We start from the raw sequence: 17,696 nt of genomic DNA, 5'->3' as shown, positions 1-17,696 counted from the left end.
GGTTGTTTTGGTGGGAGGACCTAGTCCTGGGGCTCCCTACTCTGCCATCTTCTCTGGAAGTCCATCCTAGAGTCCCCCTTCTTGGTTTTTTAAGCAAATATTCATTGCATACCTACTAAGGGAAAGATCCATGCTACAACGATGGCATCACAATCTTTATTTATTTATTTTTGCTTATCCGCGCATAAAGGAACTTGTGGAATCTATAGGAAGCTAATATCTTTTTGGGGAAGGTGACAGCTGGGCAATTTGGAGGGCAAAGTAGGAAGGAGACTTCTCTCTATATATAAATTTGTATACCTTTGGGGTTTCAACACAGAATGTATTTTCTAATCAAAAAGTAAATTAAAATCATGCTGAAGGACCCTTCCCAGGGTACCATGGAATTAGAGCTGGCGTTGCTCCACCAACTATTCGTTTGGTTCTCTATAGCTCCGTCCACCCCCGTGATCCGAGCCGAGGACTGTACTGTGTGTTGGAACACAGCCACCATCCGCTGGCAGCCCACCAACCTCGAGGCCACGGAGACCTACACCCTGGAGTACTGCAGACAGCACTCTCCCGAGGGTGAGGGTCTCAGGTAAGAACCTGTCCTCTGGGAAGCAGACCCCCCAGAATCCATACCAGGGACCACGTTCAGCCTCCTAAGATAACCTGTAAGGCTTATGCTCACAGAGGGAGAAGCGCTTTCTAAACTCCTGCCATGCTAGTTAAGCTGTTGACTTGATTTGCAGCTTGTTCACTACTCATCAAGGAACTCAAAGTTTGTAATAAACACACATGATATAATGCAGAACAATAGCTCCCTAGTAAGAGAAATGCATGTGAATTTTCATAAGTTTGAACATTCTTTGAAGCATATTTAACTTGAATCATTACACAGGGTTTGTGCATATTTTTATATACTTTTTACTAGGTACCACCAACTGAGGAAACTAATAGCAAATTTGTGTATGATGGAATTCTGAATGTCCCTGTGATATATCGGTAATATAAAGGAGCTAATTAAGCATATATCATCACAGAGACATACCTGCAAGAGCATGAAGAATCTAATGAGAAAAAAGAAGTGTGAAGCTCTCTTGCTAAAATTATGAAGCTAAACTTTATCTATAAAGGAAAGTACTTTCAGTGGACATTTAGTAAATATTAACTGATGTACTGAGGTATTGTTTTCGGAACCTCTAATATCACACCAGTAAAGCAACTTCAGGTTCTACAATGAATGTTAAGATCATTATGTTAGCATTCATATATTGATAGAGAAGTTTTCAGCTTTGTTTTTTTTTAAACCAAGTTTACTGAGATGAACCATTTTGCTAGGTTACAGAACTTAGCAATGTGGTATAAAATTAGGCAGCTTTTAAATAAAGTATATACTTAAGTTCTTGATCATCTTCATGATCAATCAACAACAATTTAGTTACGTAATGTGAGGTTTCATACAACTGAGTGATAATTATAGTTTATTTCAAGTATGTGAAGACAAGCTTCACAAACAATGATCAAAGGACAAATTAATGTTGGGTAGGGTGTGTATGGGTGGGATGTAAGCATTTCCGCAGAACTGAGAACATAGTAAGTGTGCAAAGAACAACATCTCTGTTAATCTGCCAACTTCTGAAAGACAGTCTTCATAATCAGCAAATAACTTAGAGGTAAACTCTGGTGAGGAAAAGAGAGAGAGAGGGAGAGACAGAGAGATAGAGGCAAAGAGAGGAGAGAGAAGGGAAAGGGAGAGAGTATATAAATATTTTCTGGTTTTTTAATTGAGGTGAAATTCACATAAAATTAACCATTTTAAAGTAAACAGTTCGGTGGCGTTCAGCCTATTCAGAAATTACTTTTATTGAGCATTTATTATATACTACTGTGTCCTAAGTACTTTATGTAAGTTGCCTTATTTAATCTTCCCAAGAGCTCAGAGAGGAAACAGATACTTTGAGAGGCTACCCAGCTAGTAAGTGGCAATCGGGATTCAAATCCAGTTTTATCAGATTTCAAAGCCCAAGTTGCTGCTAACCCCTGATTAATATCTCTAAGGGGAGTCCCAGGCCTCCCCATGAAGAACCCTTGAGACTGTGAGACACTGTCTCAGAAGTACCCGAGTCTCAGTTCAGTCTCTCCCACCATTCTCTACTGGCAGCGAGGAAACCCCAGTTCTCTCAGAGGCAAGATCAGACTGTTCAGGTGTGCTCTGAAATGAGTCATTCTTGTTATGGCATCAAGCCCCAGCTGGCACTTGAATATGTAATATCAGCACATTGGACACTTAAATCAGCAGAGATCTGGAAGCCCTGAGATGATAGAAGCCATGTTACTGAGAGAATTGTGATATCATTTCATAAATGTGGCTACAGGGAGGAGGAAAAGGGAGGTGGAAGGGGAAATGGCCTGCACTGAGGGCTTTCCCACATGCCAGGCACTGTGCTAGATCTCCCTCACCTCCACAATCCTATGAGCAGGTAGGTAATGAACTCCATTTATTGAGACTCAAGAAGGTTAAATAATTTGGCCACTATTACAAGGCTGTTACATAATGAAGTAAGAGATTGGTGTCAAGATTCAAACCCAGATCTGTCTTATTCTTGTCACTAGTTTTAAAATCTGTATATTACATAGGATGAATTAGCCTGAAAACTGGGAGTTGTTTCACTTTCTGAGTTTTTTTTGGTCACATGAAAAACACAGATAAAGAAGAGAATGCAATAGCATTTAAAATCTCGTTGATTATGTTCTTCCTTTCCCTGATCATTCTGAAACTCTCAAAAAAAAAAAAAAAAGGTCCATTTGAAATCAACAGTACATTCGCCCAAAAAAATCCTTCCATCAAAGCTAAAGAAACCAATGACAGTTCCATTTGTAGGGAAAAATGGCCATCCACGAAATTCATTAAAACAAAAATTGAGCTTATTGAAACATAAGGCTTGTCATTAGTTTATTCCCTTTGAGGCTTTGCCAAGGGTTCATTTTTCTTTTTCTTGTTGCAGGAGAGCAATATGAGCGACTGGATAAGCAGAAGTTTCTATTAGTTTTAGAACAATAAAGAATCCTTTGATGTTGAATGGCTATAATTCAGCAAATTTAGAAGTAAACAGGAATTCCACATGCTAAGTCCTGTTGATAGGTTGGAGCTGCCTAGGAGAGGGGGAAGTTTTCCAATTAGATACTAAAAGACCCCTCAGTGCCAGAAGGTGCAATATGTCTAATTCATATTAGAATAGCCCTGGGCTGATTCTCCAGCCTGTGGGTCTCTACTGACTCTGACAATAAATAATTTTTTGAAGCAAGCAAAATTTTTCTAGCTACAAATTACTACCCACATTGGTTGCTAAGTCTATTGCTTATGTGCCTCATCTTTCATCAGTAGACGCCTCAATGTCTTCTACCCCATGTTGATGTCAACACATTGTGAAATAATTAATCATTGGTCTCAGAGATCCAGGGCCACAAAATTCCATTGTATCTCTTTTGGTTCTCCTTTTTGAAGGTTCAGGAGGAAAGGAAAATTCTACCCTTTGCTAGAGGCTATATGTCGTAGGTCTTTTTACCTTCTAGTTCTTGCAGCCAACAACCAGCTTTAAAAACATTCCTTACAGGGTCTGATGCTTCAATACCCTACATATTGTTAATTATTTACCTGTAATCTGTATGACTCAGTCTCTAAGAGGCCAGCCGTGAACGGATTAGGCAGACAGAACTGATAAGGAGCCTCAAAATGTGATCACCTCTAGTCAACAAATGCAAACAATCCCTACTTTTCAATTCCCTTAGGATCATGCTCTTCACTTGGTTTTCTGCATGGCAGTGGATAATTAAAGTTACTTAGTCTCTCTGAAAGAAGAGCCAGCCATGGTTTGTCTAATCCCACTAGCACATTAGTTCCAATGAAGAGACCATAATTATATAAAGTTGCAGCCTAAGTGCCTGCAATAGTGTCTGCCATACTGTAGCCACTCAATAAATATGTATCACCTGAATGGGTACATATCAATTAGCGTTAAATACATGGTACTGAAACCAACAAGAAAAATTAGGCAAGCTTTGCAGATAATTTTTTAATCAAAATGGGAAACAAATCAACTATGTCAACAAAGTAAAGGAGAATGGTGAATGAGTTAATTTTAGTGCTTGCAAACTTAACCAGGGGATAGGACTAGTCTAATCAGTGGTCTGCAGACCTTTTCATTGGTCACTAATAGGGAAGGGCACTTATAGTCCTGTTTATCCATTGGTTACATAACCCTTACATAAATTCTGGGTCCTATAAGAAACCCTATGACAAACTAGATCCAAAAATTTATCCAGAGGTCACTGAAGAGGACTAAGGGGGATTAAAGATTACTTCTTTTGATAGTTTGAGCCTAATCCGTAAACTGGGGAGGGTGGGGGTCTTATCTCTGTAGACCCCTATAAATGTCTGTTTAATGAATGAAAGCTCTAGTCTGGTGTAGGAAGAGAAGTTTAAAGGAAATGAAAGAAAGGAGGGAAAAAATGAGTAATATCAAAAACAAAATACAAAACAAAAAAGAAAAGAAGAAGAAAAAAAACACACACAACTGAGGGAGACATTGAATTGTCCCCTAGATTGGGAAGTCTAATTTTGGTTATCAGAGCAGAAACATCCATCTTCAGCCCTGCACTCATTTTCCCAGTATGATAGCCTCTAGCTATTCTAATTTAAGACCAAAGGTGCTGGTTAAACTCCCGTGGTGGGCGTTTGGATGGGATGAGCCTGTTGTGCCCCCAAGTTTCATGACGCACTGTTTGAAATAACCCAGCAATTGCCTCCCTTCCATAATCCTCCCTGAGACTCTATTTGCATATTTTTGCATGTGGGCACCGAGGCTCAGTCCCAGCAGTGGGCCCCTGTTGGGACTGGAGGTGGGTGGGAGTGACAATCCCTGGCTCGTGTGTGGGGGCTGAGGGAGTCCCACTCATCCTTTCCTGTTTTTCTTTGAATGCTCTCCTCAGGTTGGGTGGGCTCGAAGCACTTTGAAAAATTTTCCACGGCTCTGCTGTTTCTCAGCTGTTCTGTCTCTCCTTTGTGGAGAGAACGCGGCAGAGCTGTGGGTGGAGGAGGGAAACCTGAGAGAAATATAGTACAGGGATTAGCTGTGTGGGCTGTGCAGAGAGAAGCTGTGCATTGAAGGACGAATCTGTGAGACTCAATATGCCACAGAATAGTTGATGGTGAACCCCCCCACTCTCTGGACAGGCCCTCGGCTGGGGTGGTCCTGGGTACTGGACCTGTGAACTCATCTCCCTCTCGTTTCCAGCTTTCAGGGCCATACCAGGTGAGGCTAGGATGGAGTCTTCTTTCACAGCTGGGTGTCCCGGCTGGGGATGCCTTCTGCCCATCTGTATTAGATGAAGAAGAGAATGTTTCCTCATGAACTCAGAGCCTGAGTAGGACACAGAGAATCCCACCAGATCTTTCTCTGTTCAAAACTTTCTCACTAAGCTTTCACCTGGATGGGTGACAAATGACAGCGGTCAATAGCTAGCAGTTTGATCCTTTCTGCAACCTGTGGGTAAAGGAGGCAGTCATTTCCGCCCCCTGCTTGCTTCCCATGACACCATCATGGTCACTGACATGGGTGGCCCAGGCTCACTGAGGGATTCATGGCTAACTGTCCAGCCTGACCAGTTTGTCCTGTCCCTCACAGGAAGTCCTTGGCAGAGTGAGTTATGCAGAGATGATTTTCTCCCCCGACGTTCTTGCAATTCAGCTTTCTAAAAGAAATCCTCCTGACGAATCCAACTTGACTTTGATCATTTAAAACCCCAAACATCTCCTCGTTGACCTGTAAAACCTCAGCCTATGGAAAACTCAGTCTTTTCCTTCATGTCTGACTTACGTTCTGTTAATTTCCAAAAATGTTCAAGTTTTCACCTTATAGAACCACTCAACCCATTAAGAACCAGAGCCAGATGATTTAGAGGTGAGGAGATTGTATCAGAAAGTGCAGGTTAGAAACAGTATCTCAATGGAACATAAAATTTAGATCTGAACTTCCTGGCAGCTAAAGTGAAAACATGAGAGAGGGGGAGAGAGCAAGAGGGAGAAAGAGATTACATAACTCATCTTTTTTAAAAAAGGAAGCACAACATTTCACCAAGACACAATGATATATTTTGACATTCAGTTCTAAGATGAATTTTTCGTGTAGATCTTTATGTAAGGGCTACTGAACAAGATTAATAGTGATTGTCTTTAAGAGTAGGTTGCCAAAAGATGCAGAAACATTCCCTGTGTAGCCATTTCTTAAACTGGATATGAGAGAAAATCTGTGCAGGTGGTTCTCTGGGGACCCGATTTGTCCACATATGTGGCCTTGGAATGGTAAAGGAGAGCATAGAGGAATCAGAAGAATTCATGTTACCAGGCCCCCTGGAATTCTCTGTCTGAAATATGCATGGTATCATTTAGGCTTTCTTTTTTTTTTTGCATAGACAGGCGCCCAGAAGCGAACCTAGGTCTCTGACATGGCAGGTGAGAACTCTACCACTGAGCCACCATGGCCCACCCTCATTTAGGCTTTTGAGGGTATATAAAATGCACATTCTTTCTACTGGAATCCTTCGGCTCACTTTAACTGAGAGATTTTAATTACAGGAAAGCTCAAGTCAGCAGCCCTCAGCCCTCATGAGTTCTGTTTCTACTCTGCGATGAAATAGTAGCTGTTACTTAGTAACACTGAACCTCCATAATGTCCTCATGTATTGAAAGAAAAATGGTCCCGTTAAAAGATTTTTATTTACCAAGTTTTTTTAAAGGAAAACCAGTACATAAATACTCCTGATTTAACCCAAAATTTTCATTTTAAACAAAAAGTTCTATTTTTTACAGTTAGATGTGATTTTTATATAAATGGCTTCATACCCCTATAGTTAGTTAGTTGTTCTTGTATTGATGCTGCTTATGTTCTCATATAGTTTTCTTCTTTTTCTTCTTTCTCCCTCCCATTCGTCCTCACCACCCCACCCACTGCCCCATCTTATCATTTTGTTTCCCATCTTCACGGATCATAAAAATCAACTGAGATGCTCGCTAAATGTTTAGATTCACAGGTTCTTGCTAGAGAGACCCCAATTCAGGAGGTCTCATATGCCCAGGCACATTTGGGGAACTGTTTTATGAGCTGTCCCCATAGGGCACAGCAGTGTGCTCTATTCACAGTTCACATGAAATGGTGTTGACAGATGGCTGAATGTTGGTGCTGTCAACAGGATTGCCAGTACAAGCCAGCTGTGTTTTTAAAAAACAATTCCTACTTAGCCATCTGCTGTGCACTACAGTGACAGTACCACCCGGGGCTGCCTGCAGGAGTCACGGCCCTCGGTGCCTCCATAGTGTAACCCCTGCCTGGGAGAAAGCATACTGGAGCCAGGGGTTAGACCTGCTGGTACAGGGAAGAGTCGCCCCTCGTAGCTACCAGCCCCTCAGCTCACCTCAGCACAGGCTCGCTCCTTCCTTCCACACTGCACACAACATTGATTTATCAGATCCCTAGAGAAGCTTCTTTACAAAGTTCAAGTGAACGTGTCCGTTGAGATTCTGCAAACACATCGTGCCACCACCTGAATTCCTGAGCCTGTAAGAGAGCCCCTAAAAGTAAATTATTTAATACATTTTGGGTAGGTATTATGTACAAGTGGTCCAAATTCAAAAGATACAAAGGGAATGCTGTGAAAATTGTCTTCTTTTTCCCTATACCTCACCTATTCCATTCTATACCCCAGAGGCAATTATTGCTACCTGAATTGTATTTATCCTGTTAGATATTCTGTGCCTGTACATGAAACTATATTCTATTAACAAATTGTAGCATGCTATACACACACACACACATATATTTATATAATTTATAGATAGATTTCTATCACCTTGCTTTTATGCTTTGTGAGCATCCTATATTAATATATATAGCTGCCTCAATTTTTTAAAAAAACTCTACAGCTTTCTGTTTAGGAATTTAATTTAATTTATTTGATCAATCTCTTATTCAGGGGCATTTTTTTTTTGCATGGGCAGGCACCGGGAACCGAACCCGGGTCTCCAGCACAGCAAGTGAAAACTCTACCTGTTGAGCCATTGTGGCCTACCCAATTGAGAGGCATTTTTGTTTTCTACTTTCTTCCTATCACAAACAGTGCTGCAGTAAACAACCCTGTGCATACATCATTTCTCACATGTGTATATATGTAGGATAAATTCCTACATATAAAAATGCCTGGTTAAAACAGCGTACTTTTAAATTTCGATAGATTTTAAACCAATTGTTTCCAAAAAGGGAGTAGCTATTGACACTCCGACCAGCAGCATCTGAGTGCTTGGTTCTTCATTGCTTTGTCCTATACATGGTATTATCAAACTTTTTGGTTATTGACAATTTGATAGGTGGAAATGGAATCTCAATACAATTTTATTTTGCATTTGTCTTAATAGGTTGAACAGTTTTTCACATTTTTAAGAGCCATATAATTCCTTTTCTGTGAGCTGTCTACATACTTTCTTTGCCTATTTTTCCCTCACTGGATTGTGGTATTTTTTCTTATTGACGTTGTAGTTTTTTGTTTTATTAAGGAAATTAATTCTCATCGGTGATAGGAGTTGCAAGTATTTTTTGAAATATTTTGCCATGTGTAATTTTTAAAATTGAGTTTATCAGTCTTTTTCAAATAGCTTTTAATTTTTGTGTCATGTTTTTAAATGCTTCTCTCTATGTATATGTTTAATGTTTATATATATAAATTCTCCTTTGTATTTAATGGTTTCTTTTTTTTTTTAAATTGGATCTTTTATCATCTGGAATTTATTTCAGTAAAAAGTGTGGTAAGGAATCCAGCTTTATTTTTTTCTAGTTTGTCCCGCTGTCCCAACAAAAACGCCGTCATTTCTTTCTTCTAATTTAAAACGCTACCATTATCATATACTCAAGAGCTGATGTATTTGGCTCCGTTTGTGGCCTTTATAATCTGTACCACTGAGCCCTTTCTGTATGCTCCATGCTGTATTGGTTTTACTATTATAACTCCACAATTTAGAGTACCTGGTAGGGTAGTTTGCTGCTTCATGACTTTTTTTTTCTCTTTCTTTTTTCTTTTGGTATTTCTTTTCTATATGATCTTTAGAATCAGCTTCTGTAGCCTCCTCTGAACTTCTAACCACAGTCACGTAGTCATATTACTTACTTTGGTAAGAACCAACTAGCTTCTGCAGTTCCATTGGCTGCCTGATAACTTGCTGAAGTTTGAAGAGTCTCAGTAACTTTGGTCTATCTGTGAACTTGAATTCTACTGGCATACAATGCAAAGTCCTGTGGCTTCAGTTGCAATTATGTCAAGTTTCTTGGTCTTGTTTTTGAAATTTAAAAAGTCCCAATGCATGGAAAGGTGCTACTTCTCAGATTTCAAATTCCAAATTTTTTGAAGTCTTCAGTTGGCTAAAAAGTAGTAACAACTGACTTGAAAACTTACTGTGACATCTCATTGAGCTCAGACAGAATAAATAGCCATGAAACGAAACATATGTATCTGAGCTTATTTACTTTGCTCTTAGTAATTGAGCATAAGATGGCAACTTGTAAATAATAAAACACCACCACATCTCTTATTGCTTTCATTTTCATGCCTAGTACTTTATTCAGTGAGGGCCTTGTGCATATTTATCAAATCTGCATAGCATCTGTTTGAGGCACTGAAAGCGTGATCTGATCCCATATTTTGACTTTGGTATCATGTAAATAAACCTTTATTCTTTAAGTGAGTAATGAGATATAGCACGCAATTGACTGTATGCGTGTATATGTATATTTCCTCCTTGACACACCTCACAAATTTAGGAACAAACACTTGCCTAAACATCTGCAGCCTTGGTATTTAACAACTGCATTGTTACAAAATGTAACTATGTCTTATACAGTCTCTAGGCTGAAATTTCCTTAGGCCTAAGCACATAGAAAGTGATCAACACAAATTTATTTAATGAGTGCATGAAGTCTGGAATTCAGTTTAGGCCCATGTGTGCTTAGTGAGAATTGCTTTATTACTAATTGTAATTAATGTACATTAAAAATATCTCTGCAGTTATAAATCCAAACAACATATACATTTACCCCAGTATAATATTCTAGACATTTTAGCCTGGATTTACATTCTTAATCATAGGACTTGGTTTCTTATTAATTAACTCATGCATAATTAGCTGTCAGTGTACTTGTGGCTCAATTTCATCCATCCACTGTCAGTGCATCTAAAGATAGAGCGCTCCTGAGGGCCAGGTCAGGTCATGGGTTCTGAAATAACAACCAGCAAAATTTGAGAAGTTTGCACTGACCTTTTGCACACACAGGGCACCAAATAGTAGCTACACAAATAGACCTACGCTGCTTCCCTCCCTGCACCCCAGCCTCTCAGGAGCACGCTGTGAGGTTTTGTACTTTTCCACATGGTGATGGGGTTGGGAGGTTGTTACTCTAACACAGATTTTCTGCTTATAAGAACTTCTAAATTAGTTTCTTTTCTGAGTCAGTAATACTTTTTTTTTTCTGCTTCTCCATGTTATTCTTTAAGGCAGGTATTGAGAATGAAATAAGTCAACAGAATTAGAAACAACCTGGAAAAAAACAATCTTTGTTTTGATAAGCAGTGCCTTCACGTTGATTCTAGTGGTACTGTGGTATATTCATTAATAACAAAACAGTAACAAAGATAAACAAAAGCAAACAAACAAATTCAACACTCCATCCTCTTAAGGATAAACATATGGGACTGTTGTTTTCATTCACCAACCATGATATGCTCCAGGTAGGAATTCTTTCATTAGTAAGGAGCCGAACTTGGAACTCTCTGCAAGGTCTCCCCAAATAGAAGCCAAAAGAGAGTGCATGTGTGCTTTATTTGACTAATCTAGGCATGATATCAAGCAGAGTAAGAGAATGGACAAGGGGCACAAAACTATCTCAGCTCATTGGCAAGTTTAGAGAGTGTCAGCTTCAAATCTGGAAAGTCCATTTGTATTTAAATGCTCTGTATTTTATAGTGTACTTGTCAAGTCCACTGCCAATTAGATACCACTCCTGCACTTTTCTTTTCATTTAAATAGGTAATTTAGGAATAGCTACTTTGGAGGGTTTTTTTGTTTGTTTGTTTGTTTATCTTTGAACAAGTAGAATTCTTTTTTCTTGCCAGCATCATGCAAGCCTTAGAAGATATTCTCCTCTCTAGAGATCTTGATGGCTTTTGGCATGTGACCATGTATAAAACCACCACTCATCTTAAAATCTCCACAGTTCAGATCTGCTAATGAGATCACGAGGGTCCCTTGAACTATAGATTGGTTTAACATCATCATAATGCCAAACGGCCCTCTTAACCAAAGACTGATAAAGAGCATAAACGTATTCTTGGCAATTCATTAATCACAAAATTAGTTTGTTTTCTGAATGAATTTTTTTGAGGTTTGACTCTGTGCCAAGGAGTATTCTGGAAGGTATGTATTGGACTAAAATTAGCAAAAATAGAAATGACTTAATAAAGTAATATTAGTGAACAATGACCATTTTGCAGAATCTGGTTTTCTGACTCTGTGGGCATAAAAAGGGAAGACCATAAGTTATTCGTTGTTATTAAAAGATGTTCATTCACTGCAGAATTGGAATATATAATGTCATCTAGTATGTGGTGTTATATTTAAAACTATTATTTTCCCTTGGTATTTAGATCTTTCTCTGGAATTAAAGGACTCCAGCTGAAAGTTAACCTTCAGCCCAATGATAACTACTTTTTCTATGTGAGAGCCATCAATGCTTTTGGGACAAGTGAGCAGAGTGAAGCTGCCCTCATTTCCACCAGAGGTACTTTCTCCTCCATACACACCGGGCTATTTCCAAGCACTCCCATTCCTTCCATGCTGCTGCCCCAAGAAGACAGTCTACAGGGAAACTTCATAAAGTTTTGTTATTTACAAGTTGACAACTTGATGTCAGTGCTAGATTTTTGGTATGGGGACCCAAGACTGGTGGAAGGTCAAGGCGGTCCTTTTGTTTTTCTGGTTGTTCCCAACTTTGCCTGCTCATTAGCAATCACTTAAGGATGCTTAAAAAAAAAATGCCGATGCCAGGCCCCACTCCCAGAGATTCTGATTTAATTGATCTGGGGATGGGTCCTGGCATTTGTATTTTTTAACATTTCCCCAGAGGATTCTTGTTTGGGTCATAATGTGCTATTATTTGTGGGTGTGTTTTGAGGGTGGGGGACGTGTGTCAGTGGGGTGTGTGGGGGTGGGGGGTGTAGTTGGGGTGGGGGGACGGTGGGGAGGTTCCTGTTTCGTTACACTGTGATCTCTATGAATGAGTTTTCAGTCTCATTCCTGTGTTTATTCTTGGTGCCTGGCATATAGTGTGTGCCAATTAATGTTTGTTGAATGAATGAACAACTCACGGACATGATAAAACTGGTCAATGATATTTTGGGGGAAATACACAATGTTTGCCCATAAAACTTGTTTGGTTGTTCTCAATTATTGTGAAGGGAAGTGAGGAATGGAAAGGTATCCTAGACTCAGAGATGGCACAAGATCAAGAAGGGGCACATTAAGTGATTTTTCAACAAGCAAGAACTTGTGCCTGTGCCTCATTTGTACTTGTAGTTAGGGGCAGCCTGATGCTTATGAAAACGAGACTTGAAGGCTGCCTGCCCAGAAAATGTTTTTCCCCACAGGCGCAATATGGTGCCTATACCTTTCCCTCCTTGAACTACTCCTTTAGGTTAAACCAGTGCTTCTCCAAATGTGGACGTGCACATGAATCTCCTGAGGATCTTGATAAAAACACAGACTCTGATGTAGTACGCCTGGAAGACGGGGGCAAAATTCTGCATTTCTAATTAGTTTCCAGGTAACATAGATGCCTGGAGATACTGATGTAGATGCTGGTCCTTGGACCACCCTTGACATAGCAGAGCCAGCTCTTTTATAGGAGACACCTGCAAAGGTGTAACTATCTGGTGCCAGTTAGAGGCAGCCAGCCATTGACATTCACTGATGCCTTATCATGAATGAAATTTTCAGCTATAGGGCTGGAAACACTGAGCAGGAAACTTTGATGTCAGGGGAAAGGGAGACTAAGGTCTGAAATGCAGAGTTAGCCTAGGGACAGCCCTTGGCAGGTGGCAATGTTGTCATCCTATTTTCTTACCTGCTCTAGGAACCCGGTTTCTCCTGTTAAGAGAAACAGCTCATCCTGCTTTGCAGATTTCCTCAAACGGAACAGTGATCAGCTTTGCTGAGAGGAGACGGCTGACAGAGTAAGTCGAAGATGAAAGCGCAAGTGCTTTGGCTTGGTCAGCAGTAGCACCACAGAGGGTGTGGCTTCAGTGGGCCCTCCCCTGGATTTAGTCTCAGTTCAGTGGGCCTGGCTGCACATGGCATCACACATAACTGTGTGTTCAAGTTCATTACCGGGGAAAGGCAACAGCTACAGTTCGTAAATTGAGAGAGTGTTGATATTTTTACTGACTGTATAAGCATAGATGGATTTGTATAAAACATTGGCTGTTGTAAGATATTATCTCGGGTTAAATGAAACAGTCTGGGTTGATTCTATAATTTTCAACGAATGAAATGGTGAAGCTCCACTTGAAAAGGAGTAGGGGAGAAGGGCGTTTTGTTGAGGTCCTAGCTCCGACCACAGGCAGGGCTTTCTGAGTCTTGCTGCTACAGAAGGAAGCACCACAGAAGTGAGGAGCCAAACCGAGGACAAGGGGAGCAGCCTGCAACCTCTCGTGATTGTTTTAAGGGTCAGATTGGCCAATTGGGAGATATATAAGTGAAAGTCTTTTGAAAACAGTGACGCTGTGTAAAACACATGTCCCTGATGGCGCTGACATGCCCCGGTGTGGGCTGGCCACAGCTCTCCCAATAAAACCCTAAGTCCGTCAGCAGTGACAGGCACAGTTTTCCCGTCAGCTGGCCTCCTTCGGGGCTGGCTGTGGCCCTTGGTGCCCCCCGATCGTCCCTGTGTGAGGGGACTGCCCCTTTCGGGAGTCACCTGTCAGACACTCTGCGGGGATGGACCTCAGCTGCGCCCTGTCTTTGGACTCTGAATCCCCAGAATGAAGCCTGGGGCCTGGCACATTATAGGTACTAAAAACATACACATAAGTGAATTCAGAGGAAAAGAAAAGATTTCAGGAATCTTTTCTGTCCTTTTAGGATTTCTCACAAAGTCAAAAAGACAAGAAATAGACTGGGGGTTGATAAAAGTTCATAGATAATAACAGAGAACTATAATGCATTTTCTAGAATTTTATTTATTTATTATTAACCTGAAAATTAGTTCATAAATATCAAGCAGCCGGGCTTTTCTCCAGAGTGATTGCTAGTCAGTAGTCACCTCTCTGAAATGAGGTTGTTGGGTAAAGACATGAGAAAGTGAAATACAGTCTCTTCCATTAATCATTTTCTCATCTGTTAAAGGGGAGAGGGAGAGGGTGCTGACTGAATATTATTACCGCTGCTTAAATTAAAAATGCTTCCTTGCTGTCTCAGTCCTTCCAAAGCAAAATTGAGCAACTCATGCAAACAAGGTCACCCATCAGCGGTTGAATGTTCCTTGGTTCATTTCACAGTTCTCGTTATAAACGTATGTAAGGTGAGACAAAAAGAGACCTTTAAACAACCTCTCAGGTGCAGCTACTGCAATCCGAAGAGGGCAGCGCCTGGAAGATTGTTGACCATCAGCCTCTCCAAAGCAGACTAATTGTAGGTGGTTAATTATACACAGGCCCCACCGCCCTGGCCTGCCCAGCCTCCTTGCCATTTGAGTGCTCCATCTCATTTGGTTGCTGGGCTCATTCTCACTGGTGGGTGGACACCGCAACTCATTGTTAATGGTTATGGAGGCAATCCTTTTCTTTTTTTTGCAAGTTTCTCACTCTCCTTGAAAGCCGAGATGGTTCTATTTCTTTTTGTCTTGCCATTGTTCTTGTTATTTCCTGGGTCCCAGCTTTTTCAAGAGCTGCAATGTACGATGCATGCATGTTACATACATGGCAAGGGAAAATGTGCCAAATGGATATTGCGAGTTTAGGGACGTGTGTGACAAATTAGGTTAGAAAGGCAGAGGACACATTGAACGAAAAATGTCTTTAGTCGAATTCTGCAGTTTCCAAGACGAGAATCCTGCCTAAACTGTGTTTGTAACCAAGAAGTTAGGATTTAAGGGATAATTATGATTATTGAATTATTATACAGTATTCTTTTTTTACTTTCTGGTATATTGTAGTAGACTGAGGGAAATACCTGAAATTTTTAAACTGTAATCCAGTTTAAAATGAATTTTTTATAATGATTGTATAGACTTTCTTTTGTGCCCTTGTAATTTATAAAAAGCTTGTGACTGACCTTCACTTATACCCGCTGATCCAGTTTTTCAACGTTAGAGTCTTGGGATCAGTAAAGACAGCCCCTCATGTTTTAATTGAAGGGCCTTGGGTCAGCCCAGAGTTAACCCACCCCAAATCCAGTTATCTTGATAGCCGAGACCAGGTGTAACCAAAATGGGCCTGCCTGACATTGTGTAGTAGCTTAGACTTTAACCTACAAGTCACCTGCACCTCGTTATAATATAAAATCACACCCATCATCATAGTAAGGCTGCCATGGTCTTACATACATTCTTGACCAAGCATGCAATCAATTTGCACATGCTCAATAATTAAATCACCTCTAATTACATCATCTGGGACCATTGTGCTCATTATCCTAAAACCTATCCATCTTTCAATGCTATAAAACTATCAGAATCACACAGTTCGGAGAGACAGGTTTTTGGACCAGTAGGCCATCTGCTCTCCTGCTTAGTGCCTAACAATAAACCTTTTCTGTCTTGGAAACCCCGGTGTCTCAGGACTTGGGTCATTTTAGCACAGCGGGCAAAAGAATCCACTGCCTTTATCCAATAACAAGTTTGGGAATGTTGGTGCTCATGAGATAATTGCTGATGATTTCTGCACTAAACTCAACCTGTTGGACCTCGCCTGCAGAGTCCCGTCGGTGCTGGGCGAGGAGCTGCCTGTCTGTGGCCAGCACTACTGGGAGACCACCGTGACTGACTGCCCCGCTTACCGACTAGGTGTCTGCTCCAGCTCCACTCTGCAGACCGGTGCCCTGGGGCAAGGGGAGACCTCCTGGTACATGCACTGTTCTGAGCCGCAGAGGTGAGCTGGAGCCCTCTCTTTCCTCTCTTAGTCAACCTGCCATGAGCTGATGTCTCAGTAGGGGTCTCGGAAGGTCCCAATGAGTAGCATCCTGCTTCTCTGCCCATGTTCTGAACCAAGTTAAAAAGAAAACGAGTCAAGTATATAAAGGATATAAAATATTATTTTGGTTACTGAGGAAGCTGATATTAGAGAATGTGGCTCATATCTGAGGGCAAGAGGTTTTCTTACACTGATTGCTGTTATTATTAAACAGACTCACTCACCCAGAGCCCTGGCCAGCAAGCTCCCCTGCCCTGCAGGGCAGAGTTGTCCCCAGAGAAGCAGAGAATGATGCGTGTTTCTTGCTGGTAGTATGCTAAAAGAGCTCCCTCCACAGAGAAGGAATCAATAGGTTTGAGGAAGAAGTGGATCGCTCCCAAACCCCAATCATTTTATATCCGTGGTTGGCAAACCATGGCCAATGGGCCAAATATGACTCACTGGCAAGTTTTGTGAGGTTAATAAAAGGAACATAGTTGCTTCTTAACAAATTGTTGCGTAGTGCCTGCAGCTGCTTTTGCTCTGTAATGGCGGAGTTGATTGGTTGCAAGAAAGGTTGAATGACTGCAAAGTCTAAAATATTTACTATTTGGCTCTTTAGAAAACAGTTTGCTGACTCCTGGTCTCTCTGCATATTTTTTACAGAAGTTGAGGTTTACAACAATCATGAGTAAAATACTGGATTCTCATCTATCACTTTATTATTAATATCTTGGGTTGTTGTGGAACATTTGTTACCATCGATGAAAGCACATTTTTATAATTGTACTATTGACTGCAGTCCATGGTTTAACTTAGGGTTCGTTGTGCAGTATAACTCTATGGGTTTTATTTTTTAATTTTTTATTCTGTTAATATATGCAATTGAACATTTCTGTTTTAACCACATTCAGATATATATGTTAGTGCTGTTAATTACATTTACAATGCTGTGGCTGGACTATTTTATTAGTATTATTTGGTTGGTTGATGTGAAAAAGTCACAGGTTAATACCTGTGTTAGTCTCCAAGAGATAAGGCAAATGTATAATCTGAATGGCTCACCAATGGTATAATAGGAAGAGTCTCTAATAGGAGACTGAAACCTGATTTTAGTCCTGGCTCCATCCTTGACTGGCCTCTTAATGGTTACTCACCATAAATCGATGAATCCTTTGAGCATATCCTATATGCCTCATCTCTCTTGTCAGGGAATAGTAACTCCTGAACTGCTGCCCTTTGGGGTCAAAAGGATCCCATGAAATCAGGTAGAAGGAAGAGATTTGAAATTGTAAAGTATCATACAAATATGAGTCAGTATTCAAATGAAATGCTTTAATAAGGGAACTTTCAGTGCTTGCAAGTTCCCAGAAAAAGGCCCACAGATTGGAATTTTGCATATCTCCAGCTGCTTATTTCTTCCTGCATCCTCCCTGATAAAGTTTGATTCT

At 40.6% G+C, this 17,696-nt stretch overlaps 1 protein-coding gene and 1 long non-coding RNA gene across 2 annotated transcripts in view; one reads left to right on the top strand and one right to left on the bottom strand.

Annotated features, from left to right (window-relative positions):
* CMYA5 (cardiomyopathy associated 5) overlaps positions 1–17,696 on the top strand; it is a 102,664-nt gene that overhangs the window by 80,527 nt on the left and 4,441 nt on the right. Inside the window, exons 9-12 of the mRNA XM_077139328.1 lie at positions 433–580; positions 11,728–11,861; positions 13,212–13,311; positions 16,051–16,224. Of these exons, the coding sequence (XP_076995443.1) occupies positions 433–580; positions 11,728–11,861; positions 13,212–13,311; positions 16,051–16,224 (556 nt within the window). The remainder of the gene's footprint in view (positions 1–432; positions 581–11,727; positions 11,862–13,211; positions 13,312–16,050; positions 16,225–17,696) is intronic.
* LOC143665652 (uncharacterized) lies at positions 5,183–16,713 on the bottom strand. The gene is made up of 3 exons (XR_013167140.1): positions 16,491–16,713; positions 7,456–7,598; positions 5,183–5,361 (listed from the first exon to the last, which is right to left on the bottom strand). It is a non-coding gene; the product is annotated as an uncharacterized LOC143665652 (long non-coding RNA).

This window comes from Tamandua tetradactyla, chromosome 21 (genome assembly GCF_023851605.1).
Source record: "Tamandua tetradactyla isolate mTamTet1 chromosome 21, mTamTet1.pri, whole genome shotgun sequence".
NCBI classification, from domain to species: domain Eukaryota; kingdom Metazoa; phylum Chordata; class Mammalia; order Pilosa; family Myrmecophagidae; genus Tamandua; species Tamandua tetradactyla.
Note: the sequence above shows the minus strand (reverse complement) of the source record. Positions and strands in the feature narration are given on the sequence as shown.